The sequence below is a fragment of the Phoxinus phoxinus genome (assembly GCF_949152265.1).
Source record: "Phoxinus phoxinus genome assembly, chromosome: 13".
Lineage (NCBI taxonomy): Eukaryota > Metazoa > Chordata > Actinopteri > Cypriniformes > Leuciscidae > Phoxinus > Phoxinus phoxinus.
The window spans coordinates 33,027,198-33,043,646 of record NC_136888.1 but is presented as its reverse complement, the minus strand read 5'-3'; the positions used below and the strand labels follow the sequence as shown (position 1 = coordinate 33,043,646).

The 16,449-nt window shown below is 36.3% G+C and overlaps 1 protein-coding gene across 1 annotated transcript in view; it reads right to left on the bottom strand.

Moving 5' to 3' along the window:
• Positions 1–16,449, bottom strand: part of plcb1 (phospholipase C beta 1) — a gene marked incomplete at its 5' end in the record, with an annotated part of 78,448 nt that overhangs the window by 44,987 nt on the left and 17,012 nt on the right. Inside the window, one exon of the mRNA XM_079632270.1 lies at positions 1,596–1,736. Within this exon, the coding sequence (XP_079488396.1) occupies positions 1,596–1,736 (141 nt within the window). The remainder of the gene's footprint in view (positions 1–1,595; positions 1,737–16,449) is intronic.

Genomic DNA, 16,449 nt, shown 5'->3' with positions numbered 1-16,449 from the left:
GGAACAACATGCACTCTTAGAAGAAAAGGTTCTATAGGCGCTTCGTATTTGGAACCCCTAAAAGGTTCTATACAGAAGAACCCTTTTTAAGGGTTATATCAAAAGGGGTTCATTCGTTAATTTTGTTTTGTCAAATAATAGCCTAAAGAACCTTTGTGCCAAAAGGGTTCTTTCTTGTCATATTAGAACCTTTTTAGCATAAAAGGTTCTTTGGAGTTGAGTAAAGAACCCTATGGTTCTATATAGAACCCCAATGAACCCTTTTTTTCTAAGAGTGTAAAACCTTTTAGGGGTTCCAAATACGTAGCGCCTATAGAACCTTTTAAGATTCTATATAGAACCTTTTCTTCTAAGAGTGTGAGGGAGAGAAATTACTGACAGGGTTTACATTTTTGGGTGAACTAACCCTTTAATTTAGTACTGAGAGGCGGCTTTATGTGCCGCTTTGGGTGTTTGAGCACAAAATCTGCAGGAATGAGTCAAATTAAGTGCAATACTGAAATTCACGTCCTGTAACAGCAACAGTATTCATCCGGAGCAAATGAAACGAGTGAGTGAGAAGAGGCGGGTTTGTGTCACTCGCTGTCGGAGAGATGAGAGAGAGAGCAGCTGTGTGTCTGTATAGAAAAATTGGTAACACTTTACTTGAAGGAGTGTGCATAAGACTGACATGACACCTTCATAATCATGACACGTCATAAATATGAAGGAGGTTTTATGCATGTTTATGACAACTGCCATTAAGTGTCATTCGCTCTATTATGACATTTTTAATGCAAATATGACATAGTTTGAGATGTCTTTGTTATGACAATTTGACATAAACCAACATCATAACCTGTCAGTGTCTTTGTCATGACAACTTGACATTACCAAGACAACATAACCTGTCATAAACATGACATAGCAGATTAATTATCAATAATTAATTATCAAACTAGCTTCAGTAGTTAAACTACTTAATGTCGTTAAATGAGATTTTAATGAATTCAATTTCAAATTCATGACACAGTTATAATGTCCTCATGACAGCCGATGTCAAAACCAGCCACATGACAGTTTAATGTAATGATAACCCATAAAGATAAGTGGGTTTTTAAGTGTGATCATTAATCTGCTATGTTTATGTTTATGACATATTCATGACTATATATTTTTTCTTGGTAATGTAAAGTTGTCATAAAAAAGACATCTCAAACAATGTCATATTTGCATTAAAAATTTCATAATAGAGCGAATGACACTTAATGACAGTTGTCATAAACATGCATAAAACCTCCTTCATATTTATAACATATGTCATGATTATGAAGGTGTCATGTCAGTCTTATGAACACCCCTTCAAGTAAAGTGTTACCGAAAAATGTATATTTTGACAACACTACATTGCACTTAGTTTATCATTTCAGAAGCCTTTTTAAAAGACTAATTGAAAAATTTATTTATATTTTATATCAAATGTGTATAACTTTCAACCCGCCAAAGTGTGTAGGAGTGACTGTGTTACACACCACTGCTGTAATACACACTTGGTTGGTGTTCATGTCAAGCCCTGCATGCTCTACTTATTTGATCAGATGTTCTGCTGAAAACACCTTGGCGACGTCTTCTTGGAAGGCCATGAAGTTCAGGTACTGGATATTGACCATGTCGGGTCCCGTCACCACCGTTAGCATCCGGTTCTCTATCCGTCCCACCAGATTCCCCACATCCAGGAGTTCCCGGAGCTTTGCTTCCTGAGGGAAAACCATAATGAAGCCTCGCTGCCATAAAACATCTCCAATGAGCCAGTAAGCCTCTTTACGGCTGATCTCGCCCACAACCGTTTCCCACGAGCGCTTTATCCGTACGATAAAATGATGGAAAAACATTCAACGTATCCGCTGGTTTTACTTCAGGACCCAAACACTTTATTTTAAAAACCGGAACCCAAAAATGACATTTATAAGTTAAAACTGGATTCAGTTTGGATCTAGACTTTCTGATGATTTCAAACTGCAAAGACTTCAGATGATGCCAACTCTGGCTCTACATAGAACCATTACAAAATATTATCCTTATGTTGTAATATCATCTTTATATTGTAATCATTATGAGCGCTTAAGGCCTGTTCACACCAAGGACGATAACTATAAATATTATAGTTCAAGATTAAAAAAATAACAGAGTTCACACCACCACAACTATAAAGAATGTTTTTTTCTGATGAATGATAAAAACATTGACAGCCAATCAGAATCCATCCTGGTTTAAAGAACTCGAGCATTTAAAATGGCAGATGACAAAACTGCGGAGCACTTATAATAAACAGAACAATATCATCTGTCAGGGTGGACGCTAATATAGTTATCGTTCTTGGTTTGAACATTGTGTCTGAATACATGACTTTAACTTCCCACATAACATATATTGTATAAATGTACTGCCATTTAATTTTGGACATTACCTTGACACACTTATCTCTGGCTGATAACAGAATACTATGAAGCTAGTTTCTGCCAAGGAATACAAAAAATATAAAACATAATTTGAGTCTTTTAATCTCACAATAGTTTTTTTTTTTGTGCTATTCTGCTTTTATATCTCACTTTTTTTTTTTTTTTGTCATGCATTATGTATATATATTTATTTAAAGTAATTGTGACTTTTTCTCTCACAATTCTCAAAAGTCAGTATAAACTCTCTCTTTGAGTTTAAATCTCAAGAAATCGTACTTTTTTTACTCACAATTCTGGGAAAGTCAAAAAATTTGACAAATACACTCGCAAAAACGTTATATCTTGCAATTACGAGTCTTCCTTGTAGATCTCCTGTACAGCCGAAACACAGTGTGTTGCATTATTTCCCTGTTATCACTGTAAAGCTGATTTGAAACAATCTGTATTGTAAAAAGCGCTTTATAAATTACTTGACTTGTATCTCGTTCTTTTTTTCTAAGAATTGTGAGAAAAAATCTGCTTTAGAGAAAAACGTCAGAATTGCGAGCTAAAAAGTTGCAATTACCTTTTTTTCAGTTTTTTATTCCGTGGCGAAAATAAAAGTGCACAGAATAAACTGTACCACTGAAAAGCAAGCATTTATTTTTATAAAGCTGCATCGGAACAATATGTATAGTGTAAAGTGTTATGCAAATAAACTTGATGAAATGCATATGCTCACACAGGAATGATTTCCTCCTATACATATGAAATGTAAAAATAAAAGCGTCTCTGGCTGGTTGCTGTGCATGCAGATCATCAGATGCTCTGTTCCTGTCTAAGTGGGCGTTTGTTGGCAAGAACGAGCAGCAATGTGGACCTGATGTTGTGCCAAAAGAGCCTCTGCGTCTGCAGCGACGATGCCCAGTGTGTTGCTCAGGTAGGGAGCCTGTCTCTACTTCTGGAGCAAATCTTTCATCTGAAGCGTCGTCCAACAAGTGTGTGTGTGTGTGTCTATGCAGCTGTGCAACAGGTGTGTGTGTGTGTGTGGCCTCTCAGCTGTCAGTAATTAGCAGTGACTCTCCAATCAAGCGCTGATGAGCGAGTGCCACCCGTGCCACAGCAGAACCAATGCTTCAACAAATATAACCCAGCATAAAAAACACTCATGTGGATGTTTGAACGGGGACGAGGATGAGAAACTGCGCACAGCAAATCCCATGAGCACAGGAGCACTTCCCCGAGAACAAATGGAAAAAGACACCCAGCGGTTTTCCATCAAGAAAAATCTAATGTTTTATCAATTTCGGCTGTGACTCACAAAAAAACAATAAACCTACAATAACACACCCCAGAGGAACCCGAAGCCATTAAAGAGTCTAAACCCATCAGCGCTCACGGACGGCTTTGGTAATTTCAAAGATGGTTCAATGAGTAATATTACATTTTGAATTGTCTTCTTGCCACTTGAGGGAGCGAATGATTGAACGGCGCCACCAATGTCTCGCTCCAAACTAGCATTTAGATGCATTGCTAAATGATGCTCGCAAGTATTTTATTCAGTCGCATTCAATCGAAACGATGTGCAAACACTGAATAGACTTTCACACTCAACACAGAGTATATCAGAGACTTAAAGGGATATTCACACACAAAAAATGTATATTCTGTCATCATTTACACACCCTCAAGTTGTTTCAAACCTGCATGAGTTTCTTCTCTTCTGTTGAACTCAAAATAAGATATTTTGGAGAATGTTGGTGACCAGACAGATGACGGCACACACATAGTATTTTTTTTTCCCTACAATGTAAGTCAATGGGTCCATCAACTGTCTACCACATTCTTCAAAATATCTTCTTTTGTGTTCAGCATAAGAAAGAAACTCATGCAGGTTTGAAACAACATACGGTTCAGTAAATTATGACAATATTTTCTTTTTTGGGTGAACTATCCCTTTATGTTACGTATTCGACTTCAGAGTGTGGGAGAGAGGTGTGCTGTACTTTACTGTGAAATACTGTACATGATTTTCATCTGCTGGACCATAAAACAGGTGAAAAATAAATAAATCCCACAGATACACACTGAAGGACCTGAGTCATATCTAGAGACCAGAAGATCAATTCATGAGACCAACCTAGCAACCATCTCAGCAAACACTTAGCAACACCCTGAGCTGCACAATCTGTGAAAAAAATTAATAAATAATTTCTGATACAAACTGTGAATGTGTTTTTACAAAAACAAATCCAGGTTTGCTCGGCTTGTTTGTAGGTATGTACAATTTGGCAAGACTTTTGTGATTATTTATCAATGTGACTATAACATTGTAATTAATATTATTGAATAAAAATTTCACTGTAAAATAAAAACATCAAGTATTTAAGAAAAATAATGTAATACTAATTTAACTGTAAAGTTACAATACTAAAATGTACTCAATTTCTTAATTTTCAAAGGTTAAACCATCAAACTTTTATTTTTAAATTGATTTATTATTCTTAAAGCTTCTAGTTGATAAGAGCATCTATAACAACTGGTTTTATTCAAGTCAAAAATATTATTTAACATCTCTGAGCAAACCTATATAAACCAGTCTATACCAAAGTTAATTAACATTAGTTAATGCATTATCATACGGTAAAGTACCCAAATCTTTATGGGTTCAATCAGTATAAATATGTATGGTAATAATATCAGGTTAAGCTCATAATGAGAAGCGTTTACTCGAGCTGCTCTGTGTAAATGAACACAGTCACGCTTCTCCCTGAAACACGCAGCGCACATCATTTATTTATCACAGCCTTTATGATTTGATGATCACACTAAGCCATAAAGCAATTCCAGTTTTATTTCAATGAGTCGTGCAACCCTACTGGCAACCATCAACCCCAACCTATCATTGACTTTTGCGCATAAAATACATAGCGATATTTTTTTATAATAACACAATTTTAACACTGTACATGTTCATTGAATATTACATGTTCAAATAGAAGAACAAGTGTGCCGCACACGTCCTGAACAGCGAAGCCGAAACGTTTGGATCGCCCCCTGGTGGCTGGTAGCAGTATAGGTCATAAACTCCGCCCTGCCAGTCACATCCAATGGGCATTAGAGAAACTAAAACAATCAAATTACACTTCAAATAATTTTTTCCAAAGATGGTTTCTTTCAATTTAGGATAATTTTCCGATAAGTTTGGTTTTAGTTATTCGATGCTATAAAAGATTAGGTTTCCGAATGATTTCATCGGCAATGACCGTTTCTAGGATACAGGTGAAACTGGAAAAAATTTTATATCCTGCAAAAGTTCATTTATTTCAGTAATTCAACTTAAAAGGTGAAACTAATATATTATATAGACTCATTACATGCAAAGTGAGATATTTCAAGCCTTTATTTGTTATAATTTGGATTATTATGGCTTATAACTATGAAAACATTTTCACAATATTCTATGAATTTGGGGTTTTCATAAGCTGTAAGCCATAATCATCAAAATTATAACAAATAAAGGCTTAAAATATCTCACTTTGCATGTAATGAGTCTATATAATATATTAGTTTCACCTTTTAAGTTGAATTACCGAAATAAATGAACTTTTGCACCATATTCACCTGTATATTGGCTTAATTTTTCAAGTAAAAGTCCATCTTTATTACAGTCTATGGAAGAGACGGCCCTTGGCTTTGTTTCAGGATCTTCCTGTAACCCTCATGACTCATGATTGGGTTCGGGCCCCGGGGCCCCTACAGCCAAACTACGGTTACACTTTTATTTAAAGCAGTTTCCTCCGACAGCATGACAGACGACACACAGGTTCATTAGTGAAAGACTCTGTGTGTACTGCAGACACGGGCTCGGAATAGCACATGAATAATACATGCAGTTATTGAATATTAAATTGACTCTTTAAAAGGGGAGTTCTGTATGAACTGGACAGATGTGTGAGAGATTGGCTCTAAAAAAAGATCAAGCCTGTAAATAGCCTACTTGTTGAATGATTATTTCAATTGCATTTAATTTTTCTGTATTCGTCTACATTTTGCATGCAGTATTTCACTTTTTTGGGGGGGTTTATGTGCAAAAATAAACTCGTCGGCATGTTCTTATCATGCATTTCAACACGTCAAGCTCATGAACACAGGCATTATTATCTCTAAACTCCCTCACGTGTGCTTGTTTCATGCAAATCTGCGTTTTATATTCTCCGCAGGATGCCTGGGCAGAATGAAAGGTCCCGTTGAGAGGAAAATAAATTGGATTTAGATTTATCTGCACACCTGCATATATTACAGCACTCCCGCACACTGACAGATACAGACGTGCAGACGCTCCTTTGTAATGAGAGACCTCGACATTTTCTATTTGTCTGATGGAATTCAGCGCCGCCTGAAATAAAACAATTCATCGTTGATCATCACAGTGAAAAATCAAGAGCGAGTTAATTGCTTTTCTGCAGCATATTCACAAAACCACTGACAATCGCAACCCTTGAACATTTAAACGTGCTCTTTAAAAGAATAATATGAAAATAAGTGGTGCTTGGCCCTGCTAAAGCTCATTATCATGATGTTACGGTTGCTAGGTGGTTGCTAAGTATAGTTCTGGATGGTTGCTAAGGTGTTGTTATGATGATCTGGGTGGTTGTTAGGTTGTTACTTAGAACCAGCCTAATCCGAAAGAGTGTTTTCCCGTCTCTTCAGTGCAAGTGGGATTTTATTGTCTGCTAATTAGGGCTGCATGATTAATCACTATTAAACTGGAATTGCGATATGGCTTAGTACGATTACCAAATCACAAAACCTGGGATATATAAAAAATTAATATATGCGCTGTGTTTTCAGAGTATGTGTCCTTTTACACATGTGCAGCTCATGATACAACATGAACTCTTTCACTGCAATTGATGCACTGCACTCCAGCTTTCCGAGGTTTCACTGTTATACTGTAGGGGGCGCTATTGCACATCTTCTGAAAGAGTACATAATCTCCTGATCAAAACACGTGGAAAAGCAGAAACAAGCGATATAAGGATTGCTTATGCAAAATTTTGTCTGACATAAACGTGATTTTCTCAGCTTTTTGTTTAAAATGTTTTTTTTTATTGTTTAATTTTTTTTTTAATTTACCTACATTCAAGTGTTGATAAAAGCTAGAATAAAACAAATTTTTTTCTTTTTTAAAGCAGAGGCTCTGTTCTTTCTTTTGATAATGTGTGTTCAGATATTCATACAACAAAATATTCTGGGGGCCATGAAATTATTGTGAAAATTATCAAAAACGTTGGCGGCAGCTGGCAACTTAATAACAATTAACAATAAAATAATTATGTTATTGTCCTGTTTATTAATGTCAATTTTCTTTTAACAAACAATCTGTATTGTATAATATTTTATAGTAATATAAAACTTGATTTAATAACAATAATAATAATTATTGTTATAATAATAATTATTCTGGGGGCAATGAAATTATTGTGAATATTATCAAAAACTTGTTATTATTAATTATTATTAATAATTATTATTATTTTTAATTTAGTCATATTGATAGTCATCTTGATTTATAATCACAAAATGTTGGGCCACATTTTTACAACAACAACAACAAAAAATGCTTTTTAAATCACAATTTTTATAATTTTTTATCGATAGTTTGTAATATATATATATTTTTTACAGTTATAATTTACTAATATGTAAAGACTTCAGATGCAAAAACCTCTAATTTTCTTGTACATGAGCAGGTGTTTTTATCAGGCTCATATGTTTAGGTTCAGTAATTTCACTTCAAAGGCAATGAAGAGATTATTAGTCAGTTACTGAAGGGCCTTATTTTCAAAAATTAATTAAAAAGAGTAAAATTAATAACATAAAAATGCTCATATAAAAGCAAAATGTAAGACAGACAGTTTTTTTGCATCTTAATTTTCTATTTCGTTTAAATATATATATATATATATATATATATATATATATATATATAATAATACCTACTTTTATTAAAATTTTAGGGGCATTTTAAATCACAACATTTATCAGGAAAATTATCAGGAAAATTTGATTCTTTTTCGGAGTTTGATTTCCCCCACCCAAAAATAAAGAAAATCTGCCCAACTGAAATCCTAAGGTTAGTGGGTTTGTTCAAGTCCCTGAATAGCAACATTGATGCTTTCCCGAGCAAACACCATTAACAATAGCTCCAGACACACTCAGTCCACCTACACCTGTGATAATCAAGGTCCCTGGAGTCTTTCTCCCTTTAGACCGGGAAAGAATGCTCTGAATAAAATGCATATTCATTATAATGATGGCGGAGCCGAGGAGGAGGAGGTTGTAAATGAGATGAGTCAGCGTGGATGAGCCCGCAGGCGAGCTGGTTCCTGATCTGCGCTCCAGAGCCGTGTCATTGCTGTCACCTTGTCCTCCGCCAGGCTCTTCGCCATGTTGGATGGCCTTTCTCAACCTCATTAGCTCCGCTGCCTTTGGTCACATACAGGGAGCCTTTCCACAAGAGTTTCTATGGCAACATGCATCAAGACCTCGCTGCCTTTGGGAGCCGGATTAAACCAAACCACGTCGTATCAAAGTAAAGGGCCACGGTGCATCTGCTCTGACCACAATCACCAGCTTTGAGCTCGCTGGATCTCTTTCACACGTCAACGACCTCACGGACAATGAGATTCAGCGTGACGTCGAGTCCAGTCTTTTCATGCTGCCGATGAGCAATTTAAACAAGCATGATGTGTTAGTTCAAATGCGTTACTAATGCAAACTAATGCAGATACTGGTGCAAATGCTGCATGGATCAGATGTACCAGAATGCAACAGTAAAATGAGTAAGAAATAATCACGTGTTATATTAAAGCAGTTGGCAAATATTGTATTGTAGAAAACATTTATTTACTGATTTGACGTTCTGAAGAGCCAACTAGTCTCTCCCAATGGAGGATCCCTTTACCACTCTACATCGTTGTCGGGATAATTTCGGTTTCGCGTATCTGCCCCAAAGTGATAGCCTGGGTTTCCCCATACTGCCTTTGCGCAGCGCGATTTTATTCACGCTGAAAGGCAGTCTGGATACCATGGACCAGATTTTCGCCTCATCTAGGGAACCAATCACAGAACGGGGAGGGAGCAGCAAGACGATGACGACATCTATGCGACACAACTAAGCAGTTTGTTTATATCCATATATACCTTCGACCCTCATGTTTATCTTGCACAAACGGCAATAGTCGCTGAACGTCATTGTTTACACAAAAATATCTTACCCATCGTCTTCTTCCTTGTCTAATTTCTGTCGCTCTACATACGTCATCTGGTATAATGGAAACGATTGGCTATGAGCGTACAGGCGCTTTTGATAGACATTCTTAGCACCCAATAAACGGCTCATTCGTAAACCACGCCTCAAATACGAGAAAATGCACATGTGGTTCCCAGACCCAAGTCTCAACGAGAATTGAGGCTACCGAAGTGATACAATTCTGTCTAAAAATGTTTAAGGCCAGACAAGTAGTTTGTTAAGGCTTGGTTTGTAGGGAATTACAAACCTGCGCACATATATTCAAATGCGCATAACTATATAATTAATTCTTGATCCGCACATGAGCGCCATCAGCGTTTCTCACAGGTTTGTGTTTAAAGGTGCATATAGAGCAAGATTCTGAGTTTTTGCAGAACTACGCCACCTCTGGCGGCAAGCGAAACTGCAGCCAGAGATGTGCACGCACTGGACAAAAGTTTTCTTTTTTTTATCTTACGTGGAGTTTGCGTTGGTGTTTGAAATGAACTACAAGCAGGTCTCTTACAATCCATCTTCTACGGAGAATGCCGGCGAATACACAAACCTGCCAGACATCGCTGTGAGCGTGCCGTGAACGCGCATGACGTCACGCCCAGTCTAAGATACCGGCCCGAATCCCTCTTATTTATTTTACTTTACAGGATTATAGAGACAATCTCAGTGATCAGAGAAGGGCTCATTCAGCCCATCAGGCAATTGTTTAAGCATGTGTGGGTCAGAAAACGGGTATTTTTAACATGAAAAGTTGCTTAATGCACCTTTAAAGTCTGTGTAGAGAGAACGGTGTCGTCTTAAGCCTGGTTCACACAGGACGATTTTAAAATTGTCGGCCGATTGTCCAAACCTGAGAGACCCCACACACACACGGCGATATAAAATCACGGCTCTAACAGTGTTGGTCGTACAGTGTGTGGTGCGCAACCACACGGCAAAATCAACACAACACACACGAACCGATTTGACTCCCGAGCATTCCCAGGTCAGACGGGAAATCTCGCAAAATCCCTCGAGATCAAGTGTGTAATAATTAGTGTGTAATGTTGCTGTTGAGTTCTTCTCTATATCAGTGTCAGTGTTTCTGAACTCCTGAAACGCCTCCATTGTAGTCTTGAGTTTCTTCCGGAAACAAACGCGTCACAATATTCCTCATTATAATAATTAATATTCAGAATAAAGGGGCGGGGCCTGGTTGAGTTAGTTAGTAGTGTGTTGAACTGGCGGTTATGGTAAGGGGCGGGACATTTCCCAAACACACTCAAAGCGCTCGACCAATCACAACACACTGATCCAGCCGGCCAATCAGAGCACAGGGTGCTTTTCAGAAGGAGGGGCTTCATAGCGACAGGAAGTAAACAGGGGTGCGTTTCCCGTACAACATAACTCGCTGCTTCACTACTATAGTTCGATGCATCGTTGAAGAAATGAATTAGCTCACGACTGTTTCCCGAAACCATGGTCGTTCGCAAATTGGTCGTTTCAACCACGTTAGTTTATGACGTAACGCACGTGGTGTAGTAATAACTCATTTTAATGAAACTGTTTGAGATCTAATTAACGCTAGATGTTTTGCTATAAATTACAGACACGGCATCTGAAGATTATTTCTCATCTTGCTCAGTTATTTTGCATTATCTTCAGATTCAATCATAGTCTCGTTCTTGCGTACTAGAGCTCGTTCACACATGCGCACTCTTCAAAAACGGTGCTTTAAATCTCTTGACAAACTAAAAGACGTAAATGACATGTGTATGTATTCTAAATAAAAGACACAGATTGCACTGAATGTCAGATTGCTTATTTGGCTCAAGATCAGGATTTATTGAGTCCACATGTCATGCAAACAAGAAACTGCTTCTAACCGCAGGTCGACGCTGTCGTTACAAACACACAACTTTGCGAATGTTCGTTGGAACGATGGTTTCTGGAAACACAGACTCGTTGAACTGCTGATAACAACAGAACTTGCGACCATAGTTGGCTAACGATGCTTTCGGGAAACACACCCCAGATCGTTACTGGCAGACTGGGAAGAGAGGAGCCGCAACAATGGAGAATATGAGGAAAATAATCAACATTCAAGCAGGAAAACCTGTTCTAGTAGAGCCAAAAACAACATCAAGACTTTGTAAAAGCGCTCTTCAAAACTCTCCGGGGAACCAAAACATTTTCTTCTATGGCATCACTGTGAAAACCCCAAACTTAATTTTTAAGAGTGTAAGAATGAGCAACAGTGATGCTTTTCATAGAAAAGCACAAATTACAGCGCATTATCACCTGAGTTTCACACACACACACACACACACACCGTGAGCATGGGTTGTAAAGTAAACCTGCGAGTGGGTGTATAAGTGTTGGACCTGAAGCTGTGTTGAGATCAGAAGTGTGTCAGCAGGAGGACTGGTTTCTGTGTGTGTGTGTGTGTGTGTGTGTGTGTGTGTGTGTGTGTGTGTGTGTGTGTGTGTGTGTGTGTGTGTGTGTGTGTGTGTGTGTGTGTGTGTGTGTGTGTGTGTGTGTGTGTGTGTGTGTGTGGTGGAGCTGATCCTCCTCCAGGCACTGTTTGGGGTTGAGAAGAAGTGGGCAGGAATCAAAAGCTATATCCTCTTGGTTCTGGCTGAAGTCCCTCTCTGTCTGCTTCACGCTTGAACGGCTCATTACCCAAAGAAAAAAGGGGTGGTACCTTTATTTGAACTAAAATAATATGCAGTTGCATGGATAAGAGCAAATTGCACCGACTGCTAGCGCAGTTATTTGCAGAGACGTAATGCAACACACACATAAGAAACAAGTGCTGAACACAAGTGAACACTTGGAGGAACAACAGATCCGTCTTTGACCAAGATTGTGTTCATGAACTAAATATTTTATATTAAAATTGTATAAGTATTATATAGTATTTATAAGTATACCAATATATAAATATATTTATATTATGTATAAAATATATAAGTATATATAGTGAAAAAAGTATACTTTATTGTATTTTAAATATATTCCCTTTTTCATACATTACAAACAAATATTTTACTATCTTTAAATATATGAAAAGTATATTAGCATCACATTTTACCTATTTTCACAATACAACTTTTAACACACTATAAAATAAATGTACTTTAGTATATTTTTTATAAAAAAAAATATTTTTGAAAAATATAGTTGAATTGAAAATTTATGGGAGTGTATTTATTTGCACTTAAAAAAAAATATATGTGTTTTAGGTATTTTTCTGGAAATTATCATTATAACAATGCATTGAAAGTATACTTTCAAAATACAGTATACAATAGTATTTTGTACAAAGTATAGCTAAGTTTTATTTGTCTATACATTTGTTATTGAAGACAAAGTATGCATATTTTTCAAATATGCAAAAGATGCTGGAAAAAAAGAATAATTTTCGGGACCTAAAGGTTTTTCTGAAGAACATTGGTCAGTTTAACTCAAGAATAATCATCACAAAACATGGTACACACACACACACACACACACACACACACACACACACACACACACACACACACACACACACACACACACACACACACACACACACACACACACACACACACACACACACACACACACACACACACAGTATTGAGAATTAAGGGTTCATAAACTTTTAAATGAAGTCATTTTTATAAATTCAGCTTTTTTTTTCTATATGTAACCCTCTTTTATGTAAAATATGTTATTCAGGACAGTACTAAATAAAAAATAGCATGCATTTTGTATGATCCCTCTTATTTTGTAACAATAATTAACATTTTGTAGATTCTACAAGGTGTATGTTATGTAAACTTTTGAGCACGAATGCATATGACACAAAAATTGTAGATGAATATGGCAATAATATGCAGACTTGGACAAACTAGAGCACTAGTGAGACTCTTGTGGCAGAAGGGGAGCAGCGTTTCCGTGAAGCATATGGTCATTAACAACAGCAGTGCCATTAGCAAAGCTCTGGTTGCTTTTCAACAGATGGATGCATGTAAACAACCACTACTTATTGAGACGATCTGATTGGTTTTAATATGTATCGTATACATTTATGATATAAACGTCTCGTTATCTTCTCCATTTTTCAATGGAATAATTATCCGGATGTTATTGTTCTCGCTGTGTGCATTCACAAGCAGTCGAGAACCCCCAAACGTTAAAGATCTGGTGAACGAGGGAAAGATGAACAGTTCTTCCGGTATATTCTGTGTTCATCTGCTCAATCTTTCTTCTTTTCAATTAACAAACAACACATCTTTAATGACTTATAAACAAGCAATCCCAAACAAAAGCAGCAGGATAGTTTTCATGGTCTCAGCGTACAAGTGATTAAAATCTCATTCAAATTCATTTCTCAATAAAGCAGTAAAGGTGAACAGAAAAGGAGGGAAAGCTTATTCTGAAATATATATATATATATATATATATAGTAAAGTGTACTTTATTCCTGTAATCAAAGCATCATTACTCCAGTCTTCAGTGTCACATCCCATTCGGAAATGTAATATATGATATATGTCCCTATATAGTGGCGCCGTCATATATGCTAAATAAGACAATATATTGCTATCACACATATACATATCTCTACATATATGTTGATATAGGTTTTTAACATAAATTTGTCATATTAATTGACATATATTAATATGATGTATATGATTATTATTTATATAATACTGTATGTTTGACCATATATGTCACCGATATGTTTAATTTATATATGCCAAACTATTTACTATTAAACTATTCATTTCAAGTCTACAGTCTACATATTCACATTTCATTTAAATCTCATTTTCAAATCTTTTATAAATAAAATGTATTATGATTTTATTTTGACCAGCTCATAAAAACAAAACAAATACTACACAAATTCTATTTGAAAGCTGATAATTATATATGTGACATGTATATAAAAAAACACTTTTATACATACATCAAATATATGGGCTGGTTTTATATGTCAATTATTCAATTTTCTAATAGGTTTTATATATGGGCATATATCTTTTATATTAGTGGATATATTTCATATGTGTACATATATTACATTTCCGTATAGGATGATCCTTCAGAAATCAGTATAATATGATGATTTGACGCTCAATAAACAGATTTCTGTGATATTTTCATATTTTGCAGGACTCGAGTGGACTATATTAGTGGAGTAATGCAGGGAATAGTGAACACATCTCATTTTCAGCTGTTGTCAGATCTCGTCTAGTAAAGTGGTTGTTCTGTTTCCTGCATTTTGCTTCTTGTATTCAGTGTTAAGGGTTAAAGCAGAGTTTAGTTTGTAATAGCGTTTCCCCAGCATGCATTATGTCTTATTGGGTGCTGAGTGGCTCAATCGATCACTCGAGCATCGCTCCTCCAGACGGCATCTCTCTCTCTCAGAATGATACAGCGTCTCATTTTCAGTCTGAGTAAATGGCTTCGACCTCTACATCCAGGGGTGGATGGACGGTGTGTTGCGGCTCGTGAACGCCTTCATAAAAACGCTCCGCTACAAGATTTATTCATCTGGCTTTGACACCAGCACACTGCGTTTCCCAGAATCACTCCCAGTCATGACACTCGAGTCATGAAGACCCACTCGCACTCGCTCGCAGAAGATGCTTTATATCACGATCCAGAGAGAGAGAGACCGGCTAATCTCCACCGAACAGATTTAGAGAAGTTAACAAATAATAACCCATATAGACTGTCTGTTTACATAAGGTTGGTTATTGTGTTGCTTTATTTTTATTATTTTTATTAATTTTACTATTCTATTCTATTTTCTATATCTTTGTATTTTACTTGAGCTGCTGTAACAGGAATTTCCTTATGGGTTTAATAAAGTCTATCCTATCCTATCCTATCCTATATACAACACGACTGGTCAAAAGTTTGGAATAAGTACAGATTTTTTTGTGTGAAATATAACATATAACATTTAAAATAAAGCTGTATTTTCAGCATCATTACTCCAGTCTTCAGTGTCACATGATCCTTCACAAATCAGTATACTATGAGGATTTGCTGCTCAAGAAACATTTATGATCATTATCGATGTTGAAAACAGTTATTTTTCATATTTTTGTGGAAACAACTATTTAAAATTTTGGGCTAAAAAAATAAAAGAAATATTTTTTTTTATTAATTAATTGTTTTATTCAGCAAGGATTCATTCAATTTATCAAAACATTTGACAGTTAAGACTTTTGACATTTACAATGTCACAAAAGAATGAACTTTCTATCCGTCAAAGTAGCCTATCTTGAAAAAAAATTATTATGGTTTCCACAAAAATACCAAGTAGCAAAAACTGTTCTAAACTTTGATAATAATTATTATTAATAATTGAGCACCAATAATAATTGAGCATCACATCAGCATATTAGAATGTGTAACGTTTTGGTCACGTCTTTGTCATGTTTCCTGTTGTCATGTAATTTCCTGTCATGTGACCCTGCCATGTGTTCCCTTGTCTGATGTGTCATGTTGTCATTGGTTCATTGTTCACAGGTGTCCCTTGTCTAGTCATTAGTCCGTGTGTATTCAAGCCTTCATGTTTGCCATGTGTCTTTGTCAAGTTTTGTTTCACTGTAACCTCTGTGGGAAAGGTCCTGTCACATTTATGTTTTGTTCATGCCTTTTTTTTAAATGTTTGATCAGTAAATAAACTGCACTTGGGTTCTCTACAAACTTGCCTCCAGTGGACTAATA